Source organism: Microtus ochrogaster, chromosome 5 (genome assembly GCF_000317375.1).
Source record: "Microtus ochrogaster isolate Prairie Vole_2 chromosome 5, MicOch1.0, whole genome shotgun sequence".
In the NCBI taxonomy this organism is placed as follows: domain Eukaryota; kingdom Metazoa; phylum Chordata; class Mammalia; order Rodentia; family Cricetidae; genus Microtus; species Microtus ochrogaster.
The window spans coordinates 38,107,139-38,127,895 of NC_022012.1; the positions used below are offsets into that span (position 1 = coordinate 38,107,139).

General features: G+C 50.3%; 3 protein-coding genes across 4 annotated transcripts in view; 1 reads left to right on the forward strand and 2 right to left on the reverse strand.

Moving 5' to 3' along the window:
- Positions 1-1,782: 1,782 nt before the first annotated feature.
- Positions 1,783-7,359, forward strand: Ccdc153 (coiled-coil domain containing 153). Of its 2 annotated transcripts, none has more exons than XM_026779387.1 (7): positions 1,783-1,842; positions 2,086-2,165; positions 2,654-2,719; positions 3,784-3,903; positions 4,332-4,424; positions 6,146-6,276; positions 7,114-7,359. In XM_026779387.1, exons 2-7 carry the CDS (start codon positions 2,093-2,095, stop codon positions 7,258-7,260), a joined length of 630 nt encoding a protein of 209 aa, XP_026635188.1. In that variant the 5' UTR covers positions 1,783-1,842; positions 2,086-2,092; the 3' UTR covers positions 7,261-7,359. The 2 variants fall into 2 exon arrangements, with proteins under 2 accessions (XP_026635188.1, XP_005347225.2); XM_005347168.2 differs by having other exon boundaries at positions 1,815-1,842; positions 2,030-2,165; positions 7,109-7,358.
- A 1,185-nt stretch (positions 7,360-8,544) lies between these two features.
- Pdzd3 (PDZ domain containing 3) lies at positions 8,545-11,969 on the reverse strand. Its single transcript, XM_026779090.1, has 10 exons — positions 11,965-11,969; positions 11,498-11,682; positions 10,950-11,161; positions 10,499-10,688; positions 10,273-10,409; positions 9,872-10,076; positions 9,450-9,646; positions 9,156-9,362; positions 8,829-9,029; positions 8,545-8,614 (listed from the first exon to the last, which is right to left on the reverse strand). The coding sequence occupies exons 1-10, from the start codon at positions 11,967-11,969 to the stop codon at positions 8,585-8,587; spliced, it is 1,569 nt and encodes a 522-aa protein (XP_026634891.1). The 3' UTR covers positions 8,545-8,584.
- Positions 11,970-14,063: 2,094 nt separating this feature from the next.
- Positions 14,064-20,757, reverse strand: part of Nlrx1 (NLR family member X1) — a 14,871-nt gene continuing 8,177 nt past the window's right edge. Inside the window, exons 7-10 of the mRNA XM_005347170.3 lie at positions 17,426-18,021; positions 16,454-16,540; positions 15,128-15,379; positions 14,064-14,666 (exon numbers count right to left, since the gene is read on the reverse strand). Coding sequence (XP_005347227.1) covers positions 14,345-14,666; positions 15,128-15,379; positions 16,454-16,540; positions 17,426-18,021 — 1,257 coding nt within the window. The 3' untranslated portion in view covers positions 14,064-14,344. The remainder of the gene's footprint in view (positions 14,667-15,127; positions 15,380-16,453; positions 16,541-17,425; positions 18,022-20,757) is intronic.

Below are 20,757 nucleotides of genomic sequence, written 5' to 3' on the forward strand. Positions count from 1 at the left end.
GGTGACACAGCCCCAAACATGCTCCTGGTACAGAGGAAAGGGAAGAGAGATGAAAACATGCTGGGAAGTGAGATGCTCTCCACAGCCAGGACGTGTGCCCAGGGCTCACCAGCCCCAGGTTCCGTGAGTCGTAAGCATCACAGAACCCAGTCTGACTCTTGTCTTCACTGTGGAAAATGTCCAGAGCGAGGGCTGGAGACCTGATCAGCAGTTAAGAGCAAGTGCCACTCATGCAGACACGTGAGTTTGGTTCCCAACCCCACACTGACGGCTGCTCACAACTGCCTGTAGCGCCAGCTCTAGGGGCTCCACTGTGCTCCTCTAGCCTCACGTGCCCAAACCCACACACATATAACATAACTAAAAATTAAGATTAAAAATCTCTCCTAAGATCTCTACAGTGTCACGAAGTTAAATAAATATGCATTTTACTCCCACATCTTATACTTGTTTCTGCAGATACGCTTCTGATAATATGCAATTGACCAAAACTGAAGGGACTGGGATAGACAGAGGTGCCTAAAAAGAGTCTGTAGATCCCATACTCCTCCGGGAGGAAGGTTAGCTGTTTCATTCTATGTATGATGCCATTATGATGCCCAGCGATGGCACGGTTCCAGAATGGAGCCCTCCCGGCTGGAGGGGGGCAATAGCAAGCTACCAGTCACATTCTCTGCCCACAGTCAATTTTTTATTCACACACAAGATTTTAGAAATTCCCCAAAGAGGATGCCGGGCGGTGGTGGCGCACGCCTTTAATCCCAGCACTCGGGAGGCAGAGGCAGGCGGATCTCTGTGAGTTCGAGACCAGCCTGGTCTACAAGAGCTAGTTCCAGGACAGGCTCCAAAACCACAGAGAAACCCTGTCTCGAAAAAACCAAAAAAAAAAAAAAAAGAAATTCCCCAAAGAGACACACACACACACCCATAATGCCCAAGAAATAATAAACTGCAAAATTTAGGAGACTCGGGACAAGTGAGTCCACCAGAGGGAGCCCTAACCAACTCTGTGCTGCGGGAAGATTGGGGGCTTCTAAACACCTGTCTGCAGATTAACCACATAGAGTGAGACATAATTGACTGGGAGAGGAAGGAGTCTCATAAATATACCACTAAGTCTAGGGTTTTCAGGAGCTACGAAACTTATACACCAAGGCATTCAGGCTGGGCCAAATTAACTAGTTCAACCCCTGACTGCCTAATCTGTGGCCTCCCCTCTGGGACAGCATCCCAAAGCCCACGGCTCTACCTCTTTTCTGTTCTCTTATGTGGAAAACTCTCTCAACCACTTGTGCCAGCATGTGTTTCGCTCACACCATAGCCTTTCTGAAGTGGACCTCAAGTTCTAAAGTAAATCATGTGGCTGTATGAGGCCTCGGGATGTGCAGTTCCTGTGACGGCTCCTCCCCCTGCCTTTCCTCTCCTTTTGTAAAGCACTATCCTCTCAGACTGGACGCTTCTCGAATTCTAGACTGGAAAGTCTCCAGATGACAGGCAGTGAGACATGACTAATAGCTATTCAGCTCCAAAGCTTTTTTCTTTTTAGGGCTAGGATTTGGGAGTAACAGGAGAAGCTACGTACAGGGTATTTGTGTGAGCCGATTTAGCCCATCCTACCTGCCTATGAACACAGTGTTTCCCAGTTGCCCAGACAGCAGGCAGTCTCCAGAAAACCAACATCCCAGTTCTTGGTCCTGCCCCTCAGGGAAGTTTTTCACCCTGGATTGGCTCACAGGACCCAGGCTCCTCCCTAGGCTCAATCTGCCCAGGGACTCTCTTTGCCCTCCCCAAGGAGTGTCATTCCCCATGGAGACACCACACAAGCAAGAGACGGTCCTACAGGTAGGAAGGGAAAGAGTAAGCATGCTGGGGAGAGACTTCTTTACAAGAGCTGACTGCACCCACAGTCCCCCCCCCCAAGCCCTGCCTGAGGTTTCCAGGAGGCCAAGAACCGAAGCTTCTAGAAAGTGTAAGATACGCTGAGAGACTAGAATTCTAACTGTCCTGATAGACTCCCACCTCCGTCTAGGAGTCAAGAGAGCCTCTCTGAATATAGACCTACACAGAAGGTCTTTCCTCCCCCAGGACAGCAATGATGCCACCTAAAACCAAAGGAAAGGGAAGAAAAACTGGGGCACAGAAGAAGAAAAAAAACTCAAGTCCTGGTGAGTCACGGTGTGTGTCCAGGACACAAAGGTCCTCTGGGCAACAAGATGAAGTGGCTTCGTCTTGATTTTGTCTGTTGTCCTTTTGATACAGGGTCACTATGGGACCCAGGCCAGCCTCAAACATATCCTTTGCCCAGTGTTCTTAATGCCAGGCTTACAGGCATTGCCGCCTCACTTGGCTAGGGCGAAGCTTTCTTGCCCTCCTCTTCAGAGCCTTGAGTCCAGATTCCACAGGACTGAGGAATTGGAGAACCTCTTCCTCCCAAAGTCCTCCTGAAGCCCCTTCTAGCTCTTTGCCTTCGCCACGTTTTGAGCACCCGCCATGCACACGGGAGCAAAGGGTCAGCTGTGACTTTGTCAGATTTTGCCACTGGGAGTCCCTCATCCTGTGACCTTCCTCCATCACGCAGGAAGTTCAGGTGTGGGAGGAAGATGGGGTGGGACCAGGATCAGGATAACCTAAGACTATCATCTTGCCAAGACAGATGCAGGGGCTGAGGCCAAGCACAGGTTGGTGCTGCTGGAGAAGGAGCTGCTCCAGGACCACTTAGGTAAGAAGTTCAAAGTCTCAGGAGACAGCAGAGATAGCATGTCCTAGTTGGGGTTATCGTCGCTGTGATGAAGCACCATGACCAGACCAACTTGGGGAGGAAAAAGTTTATTTGGCTTAGTTTTCAAATCACTGTTTAATATTGAAGGAAGTCAGGATAGGAACTCAAACAGGGCAAGATCCTAGAGGCAGGAGGTGATGCAGAGACCATGGACGGGTGCTGCTTACTAGCTTGCTTCACATGGTTTGTTCAGCCTGCTGTATAGAACCCAGGACTACCAGCCTAGGGGTGGCACCTGCCACAGTGGGCAGCCCCCCATTAATCACTAATTAAGAAGATGCCCTAAACCGGGCAGTGGTGGTGCACACCTTTAATCCCAGCACTCGGGAGGCAGAGGCAGGCAGATCTCTGTGAGTTCGAGGCCAGCCTGGTCTACAAGAGCTAGTTCCAGGACAGGAACCAAAAGCTACGGAGAAACCCTTCTCGAAAAACCAAAAAAAAAAAAAAAAGATGTCCTAAAGGCTTGCCTACAGCCTGATCTTATGGAGGCATTTTCTCAGTTGAAGCTCCCTCTTTGATGACTCTAGCTTATGTCAAGTTGACAATAAATTAGCCACCCAACACATGGCACATGGGGTATTTCTGGGTTCTTGGGGAACTGGCGGTTTGAGCTATGTGCAGGGCTAAAGCAAGCTTGCCGTTACGTGTTGGCAAAGGTTGTGAGGAAAGGCAAGGCAGGAAAGACCAATGAAAAAAGCTATTCTCCCCTTCCCCCGCACTGGGAATGGAACCACTACCCCATACGTGATAGGTGAGTGGTCTACCATGGAGCTAACCCACAGCTCAGGGAAGCCATGGTCTTTTAGTAGCCAGAACATGGAGGGAATGTTGACTCCTAAGGAATGAAAACCCTATGGGTTTGGTGAGATGCAACTAATAAAGAGAATAAGAAGTTAACACCTGTCACCAAGTTCCCAGAGGTAAACATAGCTCATGGGGGCTATGATGATTGATTCTGTGGGACCCACAATCAGCCCTGAGCATGGCTCTGTTGCTGTTCATAGCACTACAGAGGGATGAGACTCGCAGAGCCAAGGCTTCTGAAGACAGGCTGAAGCAGAGGTTGCAAGAGCTGGAAGCTGAACTGGAAAGGGCCCAAAGCGAAGGGAAGGCTGTATATGCAGGTATGATTTGACTGGCCAGGGGGCAGGAGGCAGGGGCATCGAAGAGGACAACCAAGAAAGTCGGGGAATTCAAGGAAGGGAAATGAAGAGGAATCCTAACTGCATACCTAGTAGCTCCAGTCCCTGCGTAGGCAGGGCCCTAAGAACCAAAGACAGGTCCCTAGCAGAACATGGATCACCATACCCTAGAATGTCTGATGCCGCACACTTGATAGATGTGTGAAACAGAATGTAGCCCATAGTTCTTTATTTTTACCTTTGGGGGTGACCGGGAAGAAGAGCCAGGGTCCCCCTCTTACACTGGTGTGGGGTGAGAGCTGGTTTCAAGGTCTCCCAAGTTTCTCAGTTCTGTTCCTTGACGGAGACTTTTCTCCATACGCAACCTCATTTCCTTTCTTCACACCTCCATCCCTATGGCTCCTCTTCAGAGATGAACCGCCAACGTCGGGCCCTGCAAGAGGAGTTGAGAACCCGAAGCAAGCATCTGGAAGAGGAAGTGAGAAGTCGGCAGAAACAGCTAGGTAGTCCACATCGCTCACCCTTTCTTTCCTAGGCTCCCTAACAAGACCTGGCATGGGAGAGTGGACTTAGAAAGTCCTTCTCCGGAGGTTGAATTTTAACTAGGGTCACCTTCACCCCAACTTTCCTCTGAACAGAGTTCGGTGACACAGACCTCTATGTTAGGGGCTGGATTTGGCCTCTAGGAGAGTTGACTCAGCTGTTAAGAGCACTCTTACAGAGAACCTGAACCAGCACCCTCACAGGGGCTCACAACCATCTGTAATCCCAACCCCAGGGCATCTAATGTCCTCGTCTTTACTTCACAGGCACCCGTATGGTGTACGTGCATACACGCAGGCAAAGCATTCACACACATTAAATAACTCTAAAAAAAGAAAAAAACTTAAGAAACTCTCTAAGATAGAGGTAAAGGAAAGGTAGGACTCTCACCCCATCTCCCCGTTGTCTAATCTCCCCAGGTCCAGCAGCTACCCCCCTTCACTGCCTTGTCTGTCCTAAGCAAAATGCATTTAATAGTTTAGCTGGCTTTTACAACCAAACTACAGAAAACAATAGCTTTAATTTAATTCAGTGTCTTCAAAGCTGAACACATTATAAAAGGCCTTAAGTTACTACTTGTTAAATCAGTGAATTTACCAATCGGATGAGAAAACAGAGGTCAGAAGAGGGCATCAGATCCCCTGGAACTGGAATTAAAGATGATTCTGAGCCACCATGTGGGTGCTGGGAACGGAAACCGGGTCCTCTGCAAGAGCAGCAGCCGTGCTCTGAACTGTTGAGCCACGTTCCAGTCCCCTCCTGAGGTGGCCTTGAACTCACAGTGACCCTCCAGTCTCAGTCTCCGGAGAGGAATGCTACCACACCCAAAATATCTCAGTGCCACTGTAAATGTTCAAGAGCTGCTTAGACAGGCCATGAATTCCAACTCCAGCCTTCTTTCAAATTAAAATTCACCATTTATAGAACACCTCCTATATTAGGTGTTTTGTCATGCATTTTCACATTTAAGGGTTCACAGCAAACAGGAGGAGCAAATATCATTTTCCCTCCAAAGACAAAGAAGGGGCTAGAGAGAGAGCTCAATGGTCGTGAACACTGGCTGCTCTTCCTGAGGGCCTGACTTTGATTCCCAGAACCCACGTGGTGACTCACAACCATTATACTTCCAGTTTCAGAGGATCCGGTCCCATACCCTCTTCTGTCCTCCACAGGCACATGCACACATCTACACATGGGGTGGGGGCAAAATAATATTATTTCTAAAACCAAAATATAAAATTAAAAATAAATAAAAATATTTATAAAGATAATGAAACTGAACCATGTTAGTTGGTACAAGTCTATAATTCCAACCCTGGGAAACAGAGGAAAGAAGATCTGGAGTTCAAGGTTGTCCTTGACTACACGGAGAGTTTAAGGCCAGCCTGGGCTATAAAAGACCCTGTCTTAAACAAAACAAAGTCAAACATTTAAGACATGGAGACCCAGAGATACTTGTCCCATGCTGTATATGTGACAACCACCAGACTTTGGACCCATCTCCTATCTCAAAATCTCTACTCATTCTGCCCTCCCTCAGTGAGTCCTTACAGTGACCTCAGGAAGGTTGATGATCCCGGAAGTCTGTAATGACCTTTGTCGAGGTACCCTTTTAGGTACCTTTGGATCTTGGTATAGTGTCACCATCCCGTCTTCTTTATCTTTCTGTCCTGCTCCATAGAAACATGCCAAAGAGAGGCTAAGACAGCAAGGGAAGAGGCTGAGAAAGCCCTCAGAGCACAAGGTGAAACCCTGGCTCAGCTTCGTGCCCACGTGGCAAACATGGAGGCCAAGTATGAGGAAATTTTGCATGTAAGTACCACTCCCTGGAGGCCATCTTCTCAGTATCCCAAAACCCTCCAATCCTATGGCCCCGACTAGTGTGATGACCCACAACCTAAAGGAGCCATGCTGTATTCTAAGGGCAATCAGAGGATACAACCATTGACAGAGCCAGTGATTTATAATTCCAGTACTTGGGTGGCTAAGACAGAAAGATTTTGAGTTCCAGGTCAACATTAGCTACAATGTGCTATGTCGCTGATACATAGTGAGACCTAGACTCAAAATAATCAGGAGCTGCAGGTATAGGTCACTGGTGTGCACAGCCGTGGGTTCAATAGCTGCAATAGCTGCACAGAGGTGGGAGGAGGGAAATAGGAAGAGGAGTGGGGACAAAGAGCAGGGAAGGAAAGGAGTGGCACTGTGTTGGAGACTGAGGCAGGAGGATCATAGGTTCAAGGCCAACCTAGGTACAGAGTTCAAAGTCAGCCTAGGCAGTGTAGTAAGACTCTATCTCAAAATAAAAAGTGAAAAGAGGGATTGATGGACAGCTTATTGGACAGGGTACTTGCCTAGGATTGAGCCTTAGGTTCAATCCTGGGTGTTGAAAAGAGAGAGAGAGAGTGGGAGAGAGAGAACAATGGGAAGCTAAGCATGATCGTTCATGCTTGCAGTCCAGTGCTTGGGAACCTGAGGCAGGAGAATTCTGAGTTCAAAGTCATCCTGGTCTACAAAGCAAGGGTATCTTACAGAAGGAAGAAAGGAAGGAAGGGAAAGGAAGCCATTGGCAAAGAACTATTACCAAGCTAGGCAACGTTCACCCTTCCCTCACTTCCTGGGAATGAAAGCTGGGCGTTCACAGGGCAGCCTGGACTGTCTCTTGGCCAAGCTGAGAGCTGTCAAGCCTCAGTGGGACGCAGCTGCGCTGAGACTCCACACCAAGCACAAGGAGCAGCTACGTCAGTTTGGTCTCAACCCCCTGGATCTTTGAGGCCATTGGCCTCTAATCTCTGAGGCCTAGAAATAAAGCGACTTGATGTAGAATTCAGCAGAACTGGATTGTGGCCTATACCATTGAGGAATGACTCTCGTGGGGACACCTGTGTTCTGGGTTAACCCATTGCCCCACTGCCCTAAACACTGAGTGATAAAAAATGAACAATCCTCTAGGAGGCTGAAGAGATGGCTCAGTAGTTAAGAGCACTCATTGCTCTTCTGAAGGTCCTGAGTTCAATTCCCAGCACCCACATGGCAGCTCACAACTGTCTTATGCCCTTTTCTGGTATGTAGATGTACGTGCAGACAAAGTATCCATGTACATAAAATACATAAATAAATCTTTTATTTTATTTTTTTTAAAAAAAGGCTGTGTGGTGGTGCACACCTTTAATCCCTACTTGGGAGAAAGAAGCAGGTGGGTCTCTGTGAGTTTGAGGCCAGCCTGGTCTACAGAGTGAGGTCCAGGATAGCCAGGACTGTTTCACAGAGAAAGCTTGTCTCAAAAAAAAGGAAAGAAAGAACAAAAGAAAAAAGAAAGAAAAAGAAATGGGCAGAGTTCTAAAGCCTCTCCTATAGAAACTAACTAGATCCCATTCCCTTAGGCCTGGAACACTTTTGGTTCCTTTAAACTACCTCGGTTTATCCTCACCAACAAAAACACAGAGCCAGATTTATATGGAAAGACTGCATAAGTGCGCATATATATATATTTACTTATTTATCTGGACAGTGGCATACGAAGGAGCTCATATGGAGGCTCAAGGACAACTTCCTGGAAATGATTCTCTTCTTCTACCATGGGGTTCTGGGGATCGAACTCAGGTTGTCAGGCTTGGCAGCAAGCCCCTTTACCAACTGAGCCATCTCACCAGCCCACTGGGAAAGACAGTAACAGGACATTCCAGTGGCCAGGAACCAGCTCCCAAGTTTCTAAGGTGTCCACAGAAGGAAAATATGGCTGATCTCCAAATCCTCGTGCCGTATAACCCTAGAATCATAGCTAGCCTGAGTTCTCGGTGGCTTTGATGCTAAAAGGCTCCACAGCATCACTTTCTTGAGCAGAAATTCATATTTGCAGCACAGGGCCTCAAAACTTCTCCATAACATCCTGTGGAGACTTGGGCTCCCTCATGAGCCTGCCTGAGGTCTCCCTACGCCCCTCTGCTGGAGGTAGGCTCACGAGAATGGAAGAAGACCCTGGAAGTCCTGCGATCAGTGGCATCTGAATCCTCCAGCTCCTGCTTCCTGCTTGGAGAAACCATTCCTGGCTTCTGCCACCTCAGGGTGCAGAGCAAGGGTAGGAAAGCCACTAGGCAAATCTGTGCCCAGCAGGGGTATCTTATAGCAGCTCTGAAGGCAGGGTCCAGTCCTATACAAAAAGGAAGGACAGAGTCAGTCTGGGACCGGAAGAGTTCATTTTCCTACCCCAAAATGCTCGGACGGCTCAGGAATGGGACTTGCTTCAGGATCCTTCTGTCCCATCTCCTATGACCTACAGTTCCCTCTTGCACACCCCTCTCAGCTCTACCCAGCAACCCTCCTCTCTGCCCTTCTCACAGTTCCATCCGTCTCTTTGATTTCACCTTTCCAGACTCCGAAGAGATCCAGGCTTCCAAGTCCTGCGGATCCCTAGCTGCCAGCTTCAAGCAGAGGGGTGGCTCAGCCTCAGTCAGTTGCTGAAGCCTATTCGGGTCGTTGTCTGCACCCACAGGATATCCATTCACCTCCAAAACTGCATCTCCCATTTGCAGCCCTGCTCGGGCAGCTGAGCCTCCTGGGGTCACCTGGCAGCGTAGGGGGGAACACAGGGAAGCATTTGTCATGTGTTCTAAGGCTGGGCATGCAGGCAGGCAGAGGAAGGTAGGTGATAGATGATGGAAAGATTCCAAGGCCCATGGGACATCAGTCACCTGGGAAATGAAGAGACAAGGCCTACTGGCCACACAGCAGAGCTTGAATCCATAGCCACCTCCGGGCCCAGGGTACAAGAAGCATTGGCGGGAGCCGGCAGGGCTAGAAGGCTCAACTGTGTCTTCAGCTGCAAAGTCCTTGGTTTCTGCCAGAGGGGAGGCAGCATTCTCTGTGTTCTCCAAAAAGAGGAGGGGAGACAGCCGTACCTGGGGTGGGGGGCAGACAGAGCAAACCTGTGGCACTTGAGCCTTGCTCCATTCCCACCTGACCCCCTAACCCTGTCACTTGCGCACCATGTTGAAGAAGCGGTCAGCCTCAGGATCGACGACAATGAGGGAGACGCGAGAGCCCTGCGCTCGGATCCTGGACACTGTCTCCTCATGGCACAGCCCATCCACGCTTTCCCCAGCCACAGCCACCAGGCGGTCCCCAGCCTTCATGCCAGCCTTGTCAGCTGGCAGTCCTGGGTCCACCTCCCGTAAGAACTGCCCTAGGACATAGACATATGCTAGACATATGTGACATGGACAGATCACTGCTCCTCCCTGACTCGCCCCCATGCTCTCCCAGGGACTAACCCCATAGTACATGAGAGGATGCCCAAGGGCTGTGGCTCAGACTGGGGCACCTCTCATGATCACTGAGAAGTGTGCAATTGGGTATGTATGACCATCCTAAGGCCCAGTTCCTACCCACCCCTGGGGCTGCCACTCACCGAGGCAACCGTCCAAGCCCTTCTCCTCCCGGAGCAGGAAGCCAAAGCCTTGAGGCCCTTTCTCTATGTTTAGACACCGGGGCTTGGCGGGCAGTGCCCAGCCCTCTGCCAGGGGTGCAGCAAGAGGCATTCCCAGTTGACGACACCGTTCCTCAACCTCCGGCGCTGCCACCAGCACAGTCACCTGATCGCCACTCTGCCAAAGCTGTGGGGACCCAGCAAGAGTTTAAGCGCTGGCCATCAGCATGGGGATGGAGAGGCAGATCCCCTCAGCACCCCCTCCCACACCCAAGGATGAGGACGGGCCTCTCACAAACCATAGAGAATAAAAGAGGGGTGACAGACCGACCCTCAGGTCAGGAGGTGGAGTTCAGGTAGAAAGCCACTGCAGGAAACCCTACCTTCCTACTGAGCTGGCTGGAAGTGAACTTCTCCACACTGACCCCATTCACTTCTAGCAGCCGGGCCCCAGGGGGCACCCCTGCCCTCTCAGCGGCTCCTCCAGAACTGAGAACCAGCCAGAAAGAACCCCGACATCCTAAAGGCGGACAAAGGAACTTCCAGCCTGCTGCATGCAGAGGCTGGGTTTCCCATCCCTGGCTGTCTCATCTCGGGCTTTAAGCTCACCATGGGTGATGCTGAAGCCAAAGCCACCTTCATCTTTTACTACATGGCACAACCGGGGCCTGACTGCGGATCCTAGGGTAGGACAAAGGAAGGCATCGCTCCCCTGCTGAGCGCGCACCACGTCATGCACGTGCTGTGCCAAGACTGTCAGCAATACCCGGGGACCGCTGGCCCGGATGTGGCGCACTACCTATGAAAGGACACGGGAGTGAGAGAGGTTCGCCCCCTGGTGAAATCCCAGGACCCATTAGAACTTGTATTTTCACTGTAGAAACCAGCTCTGTAGGTGCCTTTATCAAATCTTTCTAGTTGGGCACCTCTAAGTCATGGGGTCTAGGAGTGAGGCTTGGCCCATGCATTAGAGTGCCCAGGCAAATGTCAGACTCCTCTTCCTCTCAGAAGTGCTATGGAATGTTCCTTCGTTCCACAAGGAGTCCCAGGCCAGCCTCACCATGGTGTAGTCCTCATGGTCCACAATGTTATTGTTCACCGCTAGGATCCGGTCTCCTTCCCGGAGACCGTGGCGCTGGGCAGAGGAGCCTGGATCCACCCTGTACACCACATGGTCAGTCTTGCCCAGTTGGTACAGCAGATGGAACCCAAAGTTCTTCTGCTCCTCTCTGCTCAGCAGACAGAAGCGAGGCCGTTGCAGGTTCCAGGGATCTGGAGGAGGAGGTGGGTAGGTAGCCAGAAAGGAGGGGTGCACAGTTCAAGGACAGGACCATCAAATGATTGGTAGCCTCTGCCTCCTGTCAGGACTGGGCAGCTTCCAGCCAGGGAAAGCCTGGACTTTATAGCTGAATGGACGCTGCATGGGCCTAGCTGAATGGACGCTGCATGGGCCAGGTGACTAAAGCCAAGGGAGAGCTGCCCCCTCTACCTCCGCTCAGTTGCTGATATCAGAGGTAGTCAGCTAGCGGTTACCAAGGAGACAGGAGGCTGTGTGGCACTGAAATGTCTCTAGGGAAAGGTAATCGTTGCCAGGGGTGAGGAGGTTACCAGACTGAGCCTGGTCTTCAGCCAGGGAGAGGACAGGATTGTCAATGCCCAGCCTTGGATTAAATTTAAACTTCCTGTAAGGAGGCAGGAGAGGCACGTAAGAGAAGTGTGTAGCTGGACTGGGGTCCCAGGTCCTACTGGAGGTGCTGATGGACAATTGAGACCCTCCCCCTCCAATTCTTCTTCTTCAACCCTCACACTACTTACAGAGTTAACATGGCCGTGTCTCGAAGATCTGCTGGACAAAGAGGAGTAAGAGTAGAGACACATTCCTCCCCAGGATGGGACTTCCATGATGACAAGAACCTGAAAAGGCTTAGGAGAACCCCAAACCCTCTCATTCTGCTCCGCTATCTTCACACACAGGGCTGTTGATTCTCCTTTATTTCTCTTCCCAGTTCTTTGGCATGTAAATCTAAGCCTATCAGCACAGGGTGTGGACCAGGAAGGCAGGCACACACGCTCACTTCATTCCTCTTTCCTTCTGTCTGTTTGCCTCAGAGCTACAAACCCCAATACCAAGTGTGTCCTAGACCCAAAGATTCCAAATCTGTGCCCTCTGCCACCGCCTCAGAGTCCCCTTTCAAGGATATCTCCCCCTCCTACCTGCAGTTGCCTCCATAGTTGGATCAGTGACCCAGGACTTAAGAGTAGGGACAAGGTTCAGTATAACCAGCTGACCCTCCCACCTGCCCCCTCCTGAGTCACGCCTCCTTGAAGACGCTGCAAGGAAGCAATGGGGTAATGGTTAACAGCAAAGGGCCTTATTCTCTGGAAAGTGTGTGTCTACGCTTCTTCTGCCCTCAGTCCTGGGCCCTACCTTTCTCAACCGAGCCTCTAACTGACCCAGCTGTTCTTATGCCCAGAAAAATAGTAGCTCACTGGTCATTGAAATTCCAAGCTGGGGGCAGTAAAAACAAAAAGGACGATAGGAATGCTAAGGCCTAGCGCAGACAACCTTAGCCCAGGGTCTTACACGCAGCCCCTCCAGCAACAAAATTATCTAAAAATATTGGTGCCTCTCCCTTTGGCTATCAGGCTATTCAAACAGTGGATCCCAAAGAACTGGAATTTCTCCAGGATTCTGAAGCTGAGGAAAGAGAAAAAGACAAAGCCCTCCCTGATGCCAGCCAGAACACAGTTCTGACAATTTGTCAAACCACCGTGCAGGACAAACTGGAGTAGAGTTGTTTATTGTGGTTGGAGATCACAGCTTGACCCGACTGTTTTGTACACAAACCTCTTGTTCTCACTGTATTTGAACCTAAATTCCAAGTCAGGATCCTGAAAGGTGAGTTAAGGGGTGGAGGAGGTGTCCCTTGAACCTCTTTATTTGTTCCTCTTCCTGACGTGGCCACCTGAGAGAAATCTCCTTTCTCCACTTTTCTAAGATTCTTTGTTTGTTTCGTTCTTTTGAGACAGGGTTTCTCTGTTTAATATCCGTGGCTGTGCTGGAACTAGCTCTGAGGACCTGGCTAGCCTTGAACTCACAGATATCCACCTGCCTCTGCCTCCTGAGTGCTGGGTTTAAAGGTGTGCACCACCACTGCCTGGCCACTTTTCTAAATTAAATATATGTATTTATAGTCAGGAGGTAGTGGCTCATGCCTTTAATCCCAGCACTGGGGAGACAGAGGCAGATAAATCTCTAATTGAGATCAGTCTGGTCTATGGAGTTGAATTCCAAGCCAGCCAGGGATACACAAAGAAACCCTGTCTCAAAAAAAATTATTTGTGTGTGTGTGTGTGTGTGTGTGTGTGTGTGTGTGGTGTGAGAGGGAGAGAGAAAGTGAGAAGGTCACCCAGAGGCCAGGAGAGGGTGTTGGATTCTCTGCAGCTGGAGTTACAAGTGGTTGTGAGCTCCCCCACCATGTGGTGGCTGGGAATGCAACGCCTGCCCTCTGGAGGAGCAGCAAGAGTTCTCAACCTGCTGAACCTTCTCTCAGGCCTTTCTCTATTTTTTCAGTATTCTCTTTTTAAATAGTTTATCGAAGATTAGTGGCAGAGCTCAGCTTGTTAGGGCTGCCAGAGCCCAGGCATCAGCTCTTAAACTCCATCAATACTACTGCCTCTGAGTCTAGAGGCCAGGAACTTAATAGAAGGTAAACCAGACTAACCTTTTCTTGGCAAGGAACAGGGGATCACAGGGAGTGGAAGACACACAGTTTTTTAATAGCAGCAAGGTGAGCACACTTATCCCTAGTGGACTTGGAGCCGTCGATACCTATGTTGTTCAGGGGACACAAGGCTGGAAAAAAGCACCAGTGTGAGGGCATTTTGTGTCCAGAAGTGAGCATAAGGCAGGAATGGGAAGTCATCTAGTACAGCTGGGATCCCCCAGCATAGCAAACATGAGAGGTGTGCCTCTTGGTAACACAATCAGAGGAAGAAGAGACAAGATCGATGGTGGGGACGCAGGGCAATTTGGCCACTCATGTGTCATATTCTTCTTAGTCCTTCTAGAAAAAAGAAGTGACGCTGGTTGGTGGTGGCGCACACCTTTAATCCCAGCGCTTGGGAGGCAGAGGCAGGAGGATCTAAGTGAGTTCGAGGCCAGCCTGGTCTACCAAGCAGTTCTGGATAGCCAGGACTTTACACAGAAAAACTCTGTTTAAAAAAAAAGTGACATGCTCGATATCCAAGACCAAGCATCAGTTCACCACATTTGACCTTTGACCATGGGAAGTCTAGCTTGGGGTCCTGGCTGGATCTGTGAGTTGGGGCAGCACAGTTGTATTTATTGCTTTAACTGCAGATCTTTCTGGAAGGAGTTGTGCATGCCAGGAAGCCACAGAGGGAAGGGTTTGGGTCCAGTGGTCCCACAGCTAGGTCACAGCTGTCACTGTTTCAGCATCCAGAGTCTCCCAGCTGCTCCAGAAGGGTCTTGACCTCGCCTTCCACTCGAAGCAGCTGAGCCTTGCGCCAAGGATTAAGGGTGGCGCCCCGACTGTCTTCCAGATCCCGAAGCAATAGCTTGAGATGGCTCTGGACTCGGGTCGGGTCCCAGCTGTTGAGGTTGCGCTGAACTTCACTAAGGATCACTGACCAGTACTCAGACACCGCCGCTCCTTCTGTCAGCGAGGCCACAACCCGGGCACCACCTTCACCCGAGCCCCCCAAGTCCCGCAGGACCTGGCGACCCTCTGAACTCAGCTCATTGAAGTAGAGGCTGGTGGGAAAGAGTTGGAAGGATGTCATTCATCGGGGTTTTGAGAAGGCCCAAGGTGGATAGACAGAGAGGGAACCAGGGAGCCTTATAATTCCCTTCAGGCTGGCGAGTGGGAGGGGCCAAGCGTCTGCAACAAGAGCTGAGGACTTAGCTTAGGTGGTAGAGTGCTTAGTGTGCACAAATCCCTAGATTCACTCCCTAGCATCACAAAAAGAATCTTCAGTAAGCCAGAGACAGAGGTAGAAACCGATGGAAACATTAAGTGTGACCAAGGACAGCAGTCCCTGAGAGAAACGGTGGTAGGGAATCAGAGGACTTGCGTGGCACTGGGTAAACCAGGATAAGAAAGGGACCACAGACGGCAGGCTTGGGTCCAGAGCACTCCCTGGGTAGGAAGAACACAGTGAGGAGAGGGGAAAGCGGGGTTGGGGTCTGGGGGCAGGAGACCAGCCAGGACTTACTGCAGCAGCTCCAGAGATGGGTGCTCCCTAGCGGCCTTTGCCAAGGCCAGAGCTGCTGCGTCCCCAGCACCGTTGTAGGCCACGTTCAGTTCCTGCAGTTGCCTGTTGCGGTCCAGTTGGGCAGCCAGCAGCTCCAGCCCCTCATCTCCGAGGTCCGTGTGTAGCAGGGACAGGTGTGTCAGCGAGGTGTTTCCCGCTAGCCCCTCCATCAGTAAGGCAACCCCTGCTGCTGTCAGTGGGTTGTTGGACAGCCTACGGCCACAAGCAAGGCAAGGGTGGGAATAAAGCATTGTAGATACCCAAGGTGGGTGTTAGGACTTTGGCCAAAGGGGGCACATGTGGGTTGGAGACGCAGAAATGGGGCCCAGAAGAAGGGGCGGTGAAATGAGGAATGGCCCCTACCCAGGAGGGGGAGTGAGGGGAAGCAGGCTTCCCTTCCCCCTCCTTTCTATTTCTCTTGCTTCCTGACTTCCTCCCCTCTTCTTTCCTTATTAGTGCCCTTCTTACACCTTCCTTTACTGCCTCCCCAGCCTTTGGTCTTCCATGTATCTAATTCCATCATCTTTCTGTCCCCCCCCCCATTAAAAACCACATTTAATGGTGCATGTTTGCCTGTGAGGGTGAAGTGAGGGAGGAGGCTATGGAGGCCAGAGAACAGCTTGCAAGAACTGGTTCTTTCCTTCCAAGCAACTTGTGGGTCCTAGGAATTAAACTCAGTTTGTCAGGCTTGGCAGCAGCTACTTCCACCCTCTAAGCCAGCTCACCAGGGGTCCCCTTCAGCCAGCCTTTCTTCTTCCTCGCCCACCTCTCCTGATTCTAATCAGGAACCAGGACCCCCAGGCATCTGGGCTCCTAGGAAATCAGCCAACAACTTGGAAGCAACTAGAGAGTATCCAGCAGGATGGTGAGTCTGCAGGGAACAGTGACTCTGTTGCCAGGCAACTGGCCCAGGAATTACTGCAGCTTTCCTGTCCCCAAGGCTAATATTAGCCAGGAGAAAGGCTTTCTCAACACCCACTCCTGGTGTCTTCCTTGCTCCTTTGTTTATATTATTCTTTCTTTTTGAGGGACAGAGTCCTGACTGTCCTGTAGACCCTACAGGAACTTGTTCTGTAGAACAGGCTGGCTTTGAACTCAGAGATCTGCCTGTCTCTGCCTCCCGAGAGCTGGGGTTAAAGGCATGTACTACCACCTTGCTCCTTTCTGTTACTTGTAATGGACCCGGGCAGGAAGCTAACCAAGGCCCAGACAACCTCTTTTCTAGAGCCAGGGCAGGGTGCTCACCATGTCCGAGGCCTCCCACCAGACCCCTGCTAGGACACTCACCGCAGAGTGGTGATCTGGCATTGGCTGTGAAGCAGCAGGTCTCGGAGGTCCCTGCAGGCCTCGGGGCCCAAGCCATTGAGCTGCAACCTGGAAGGGAAGGTGGCCAGAGGGGAGGCGAGAGACAGGAAAAGCTGTTCAGCACAGAGTCCTCCTATGGACCATGCCTCTCCCTCACCAGCCTGCTTCCTGCCATCAACACCTTTCTTCCCTCCCGCTGCTCCGTCCCACACCTTCTCCATCCCACTCTGCTGTGGTCCGCTCTGTCGAGGGCCATGAGTGGAGGTTTATGGTAGTACTGCAGGAAGGTAGAGCCTTGAGAGACAGAGCCTGGTTTGAGGATCAAGTAGTTGATCTGCTTGTGGAGCAGATTGGCTGAACTTGGAGGGCACTGGTTCCCACCCAGGGTGGGTGGTTGTCCAGCAAGCCTCCTTCGTGTGCCTGGCCTTCTCCACACACTGCTGTTTCCTTCTCTGTTCTTCTGCCATGTTGAAATGCAGCCTTGGGGGTCTTCATGAGAAGATGAACCTTTCAGCCTCCAAAACTATAAACTCCTCTCTCCTCCTTGAGACAAAGTCTTTTGTTAAGACTTATGCATTTATTTTATGTATGCCTGAGTGTTCTATCTGCATGTACACCTCTTCTCCAGAAGAGGGTATCAGATACCACTACAGATGGTTGTGAGCCACCATGTGGTTGCTGGCAATTGAACTCAGGACCTCTGGAAGAGCAGTCAGTGAACTATCTCTCCAGCCATTGTAGCTCAAGCTGAACTCAAACTCACAGTACTCCTCCTGCCTCAGTCTTTTAAATGCTGGGATTAGGCCTAGCCTTAGGTGTTGTGATAGCAACAGAAAGCAAACTCATACATGTCCCCTGGCCTTTCTTCATTCCTTTGGGCTCCCTAGCACCTTCTCTGCCCCGCTACTTATCCAACCCCTTCTTCCCTTCATGCACCTAAGGATTAATCCTCACCCCAGTTTCCTGGCCCGCAGGAAGACAGGCATGAGAGTCTGTAGGCCAGCAGGATCCAGCTGGCAGGAAGCCAAGTTCACCTCATCCAGCAGATGCTTTCCACTTCCCAGTACTGCGGCCACCACTGTGCACTTGAGCGGCGTCATGCGCACGCCTGCTAAATTGAGCTGGCGCAGGGAGCCGAGCACCTCAGCAGAGAAGCGCTGGTTCTGGAACTCATAGTGAAAGAAGAGATGGTCCAGAAGCTCGGAGGGGGGCAGCACCTGCCTACCCATCTTCCCCAGTTTCTTCTTGATGGCCTGGGCGTTCTCCAGGGCATCCAGGTTCTTGATGGGGCAGCCAAGCTGAGCCAGCACCGCCCGATTGTGGGCCGAGAGAAGTCCCCCCATGAACATGGGAAAGAGCTCAAAGACTTCATCCTCAGGGGGCTCATCTGGGTGACGCCGGGGGCCCTCCACACCCAGGATGCTGGCACCCATCTGGTCCAGCACATCGTCATTGTAGTAATCCTCCTCCCGGAACATCTCCAGCACCATGGCCTGCGCCACCGCCTCCCGACTCTTACTCACCATGCGCCCAAACACTCGTGGAAACACCTGGAAAAGAAGCATGGGAGGGGGTGTGGGTTAACCACGGATTCCACACATCCGATCAGCTCCCTCCAGCAGTTCTAACCTTGGGATCGTCCCTCGAACTCACAACGCCATTGGCCAGATGACACTACTCCTCCTTCTCTGACACCCTCTATGGCTCCCTACTGGTTGGGAGGCAAACTCCAAACATTTAGTCTGGAATAGGAAACTTTTCATAATGTGGCCCCAAATGGACTTTTCTAGGGTCATCTCTCAAACACGTGTTTCATGCACTCCAGAAATTAGGGACCTCCTTCTTTTCCCCAAGCGCCCATTCATTTCCCAGTCCAGGAGGTGGTGGGGAAGAAGGAATACTTGCAGTTGTACCTCCACAGGGGGTCAGTTCTGGATAGCTCGTGGATATTAGATGTGTCAGGATACTCAAGCCCCTTATGTAAAACTATTCATATATAGTCTATGCACACCTAACTATATCAAATAATCTCTGGATTATTTATAACACTTAACACATTGTAAATGCTAAATATAGCATGATTATGTGGTAATTATTTATGCTAAATAAACAGCACTATATTGTGTTGAAAAAGACCTATATATGTTTACTACAGGTACTTCTTGTGCGGGCAGAGGACTGAGCCAGGGCTTCACACATGTTAAGCACATGCTCGATTGTGGAGCCACAGTCCCCAGCTGCATTTTAAAATTGTTTTATTTTTTATTTTATGTGCATGAGTGTTTTGCCTGCAGGTCTGTTTTGCACCACGTGTATGTCTACTGCCTGTGGAGGTCAGAAGAGGACATTGGATCCTCTGGAACTGCAATTATGGATGGTTGCAAGCTACCATATGGGTGCTGGTAATGGATCCCAGGTCCTCTGCAAGAACAAGTACTCTTAACCAGGGAGTCATCTGCCTCCACCCATCCCTTGCATTTTTTTTGAAGATTCATTTTATTTTTAATTATATATATGCACGTAGGTACGTGCACATGAATGCAGATGCCTGAAGAGACCAGAGGAGGCTTGGCCTCCCCAGACCTGGAGTTATATGGATTCTGGGAACTGAACTCAGGTCCTCTCCAGGGCTGAGCCATCTCGCCAATGCTCTACAATCTTTTTTCAAATGTTTCTTCTACATTTTTTTTAAGACATGCTCTTGTCTGGTGGTGATGGCACACACTTTTACTCCCAACACTCAGAAGACAAAGGCAGGTGGGCCTCTGAATTCAAGGCCAGCCTGATCTACAGAGCAAGTTCCAGTGCCAAGTTGCACAGAGAAATACAATCTTAATTTAAAAAAAAAAAAAAAAAAAACAAAGACAGGCTCTTACTGTTGGAGTCCACACTAGCCCTGACCTCCAGGTCCTCCTCATTTAGCTTCCAGGATACTGGGAGTAGAGGCAGGTGCTACTAGGCCCTGATAGTCAAATATTTTCTTGCTCCTGCTCCTGTTCTTCCTCCTCCTCCTCCCCATCTTCTTCTTGTCTTCTTCTTGAGATGGGATCTTGTGTTCCAGGCTAGACCTGGAATCTCTATATAGCTGAAGATGCCTTTGAATTACTGATCCTCCTGCCTCCACCTCCCAAGTTCTAGGATCACAAACACACGCCACTATATCTTGTTCAAACACTTGCAATCTGCAGCAGAATGCATACACAGACAGCAGATGCAAGGGGCTGAATGTTAAGCCACGCTGTTGGAGAGTAGGCTGGGTGTTATGAATATATCAACACTGTCATCATCCGGATCATCCCAGCAACCATGATTGACGTGGCTGCTGCTGATTCATGGTCCTGTGTGATCGCCCCTGCCAACCTCAGTGTTGTCATCCTGAGCCTCCACCCGTGCTCCCTCTCCCACGGTGCGGGTGCGGAGGCTCCCCACAGTGCGGAGGCTCCCCCATGGTGTTGAGGCTCCCCCTTTTTCAGCGTCTCCATGACGCTGCTTGCTAGAGTTCCTCCCACTCCAATTGTCCTCTCGACTAATCCTACAGAAATCGGTTTAAATGCTCTTCCAGAAGGTTTTCCTGACTGCTCAAACCAGGTCCGTTTATCTCTCTTAGACCATCAGAACTTTTCTTACAGGCATTTATCATCTTTCATTATGTAGGCATATTGACTTTTGTGTTTGGTCTATAAAAATCAGAAAAGGCAGGGACCTGCAAAGTCATTAATTGATTTCTCCAACAAACCTAACACATTGCCCAGTGCACAGCAAGTACTGAAATATTTGGGAGAGAAATGAATGACATGTGGGGAGGGTTGCTATGTCACCTCCCATGCTGGCAAAGAAACATGAGGCTGTTTGGTAGTCTCCACTATTGTTCATCATTTTCCTTCCTTCTTCCTTCCTTCCTTCCTTCCTTCCTTCCTTCCTTCCTTCCTTCCTTCCTTCCTTCCTTCCTCTTTTCTCTCTTTCTTTCTTTCTTTCTTTCTTTTTATTTTTTGCTTTGTGGGGGTTTTTCAAGACAGGGTTTCTCTGTGTAGCTCTGGCTGTCCAGGAACTCACTCTATAGACCACGCTGGTCTCAAACTCAGAGATCTGCCTACCTCTGCCTCCCAAGTGCTGGGATTAAAGGTGTGTGGTGCCACCGCCCAGTTTATTGTTCATTTTCCAAATGTGAGATTCTTGCCACAGAAGTGACAGTATTCAGGGCTGGAGAGATGGCTCAGAGGTTAAGAGCATTGCCTGCTCTTCCAAAGGTCCTGAGTTCAATTCCCAGCAACCACATGGTGGCTCAC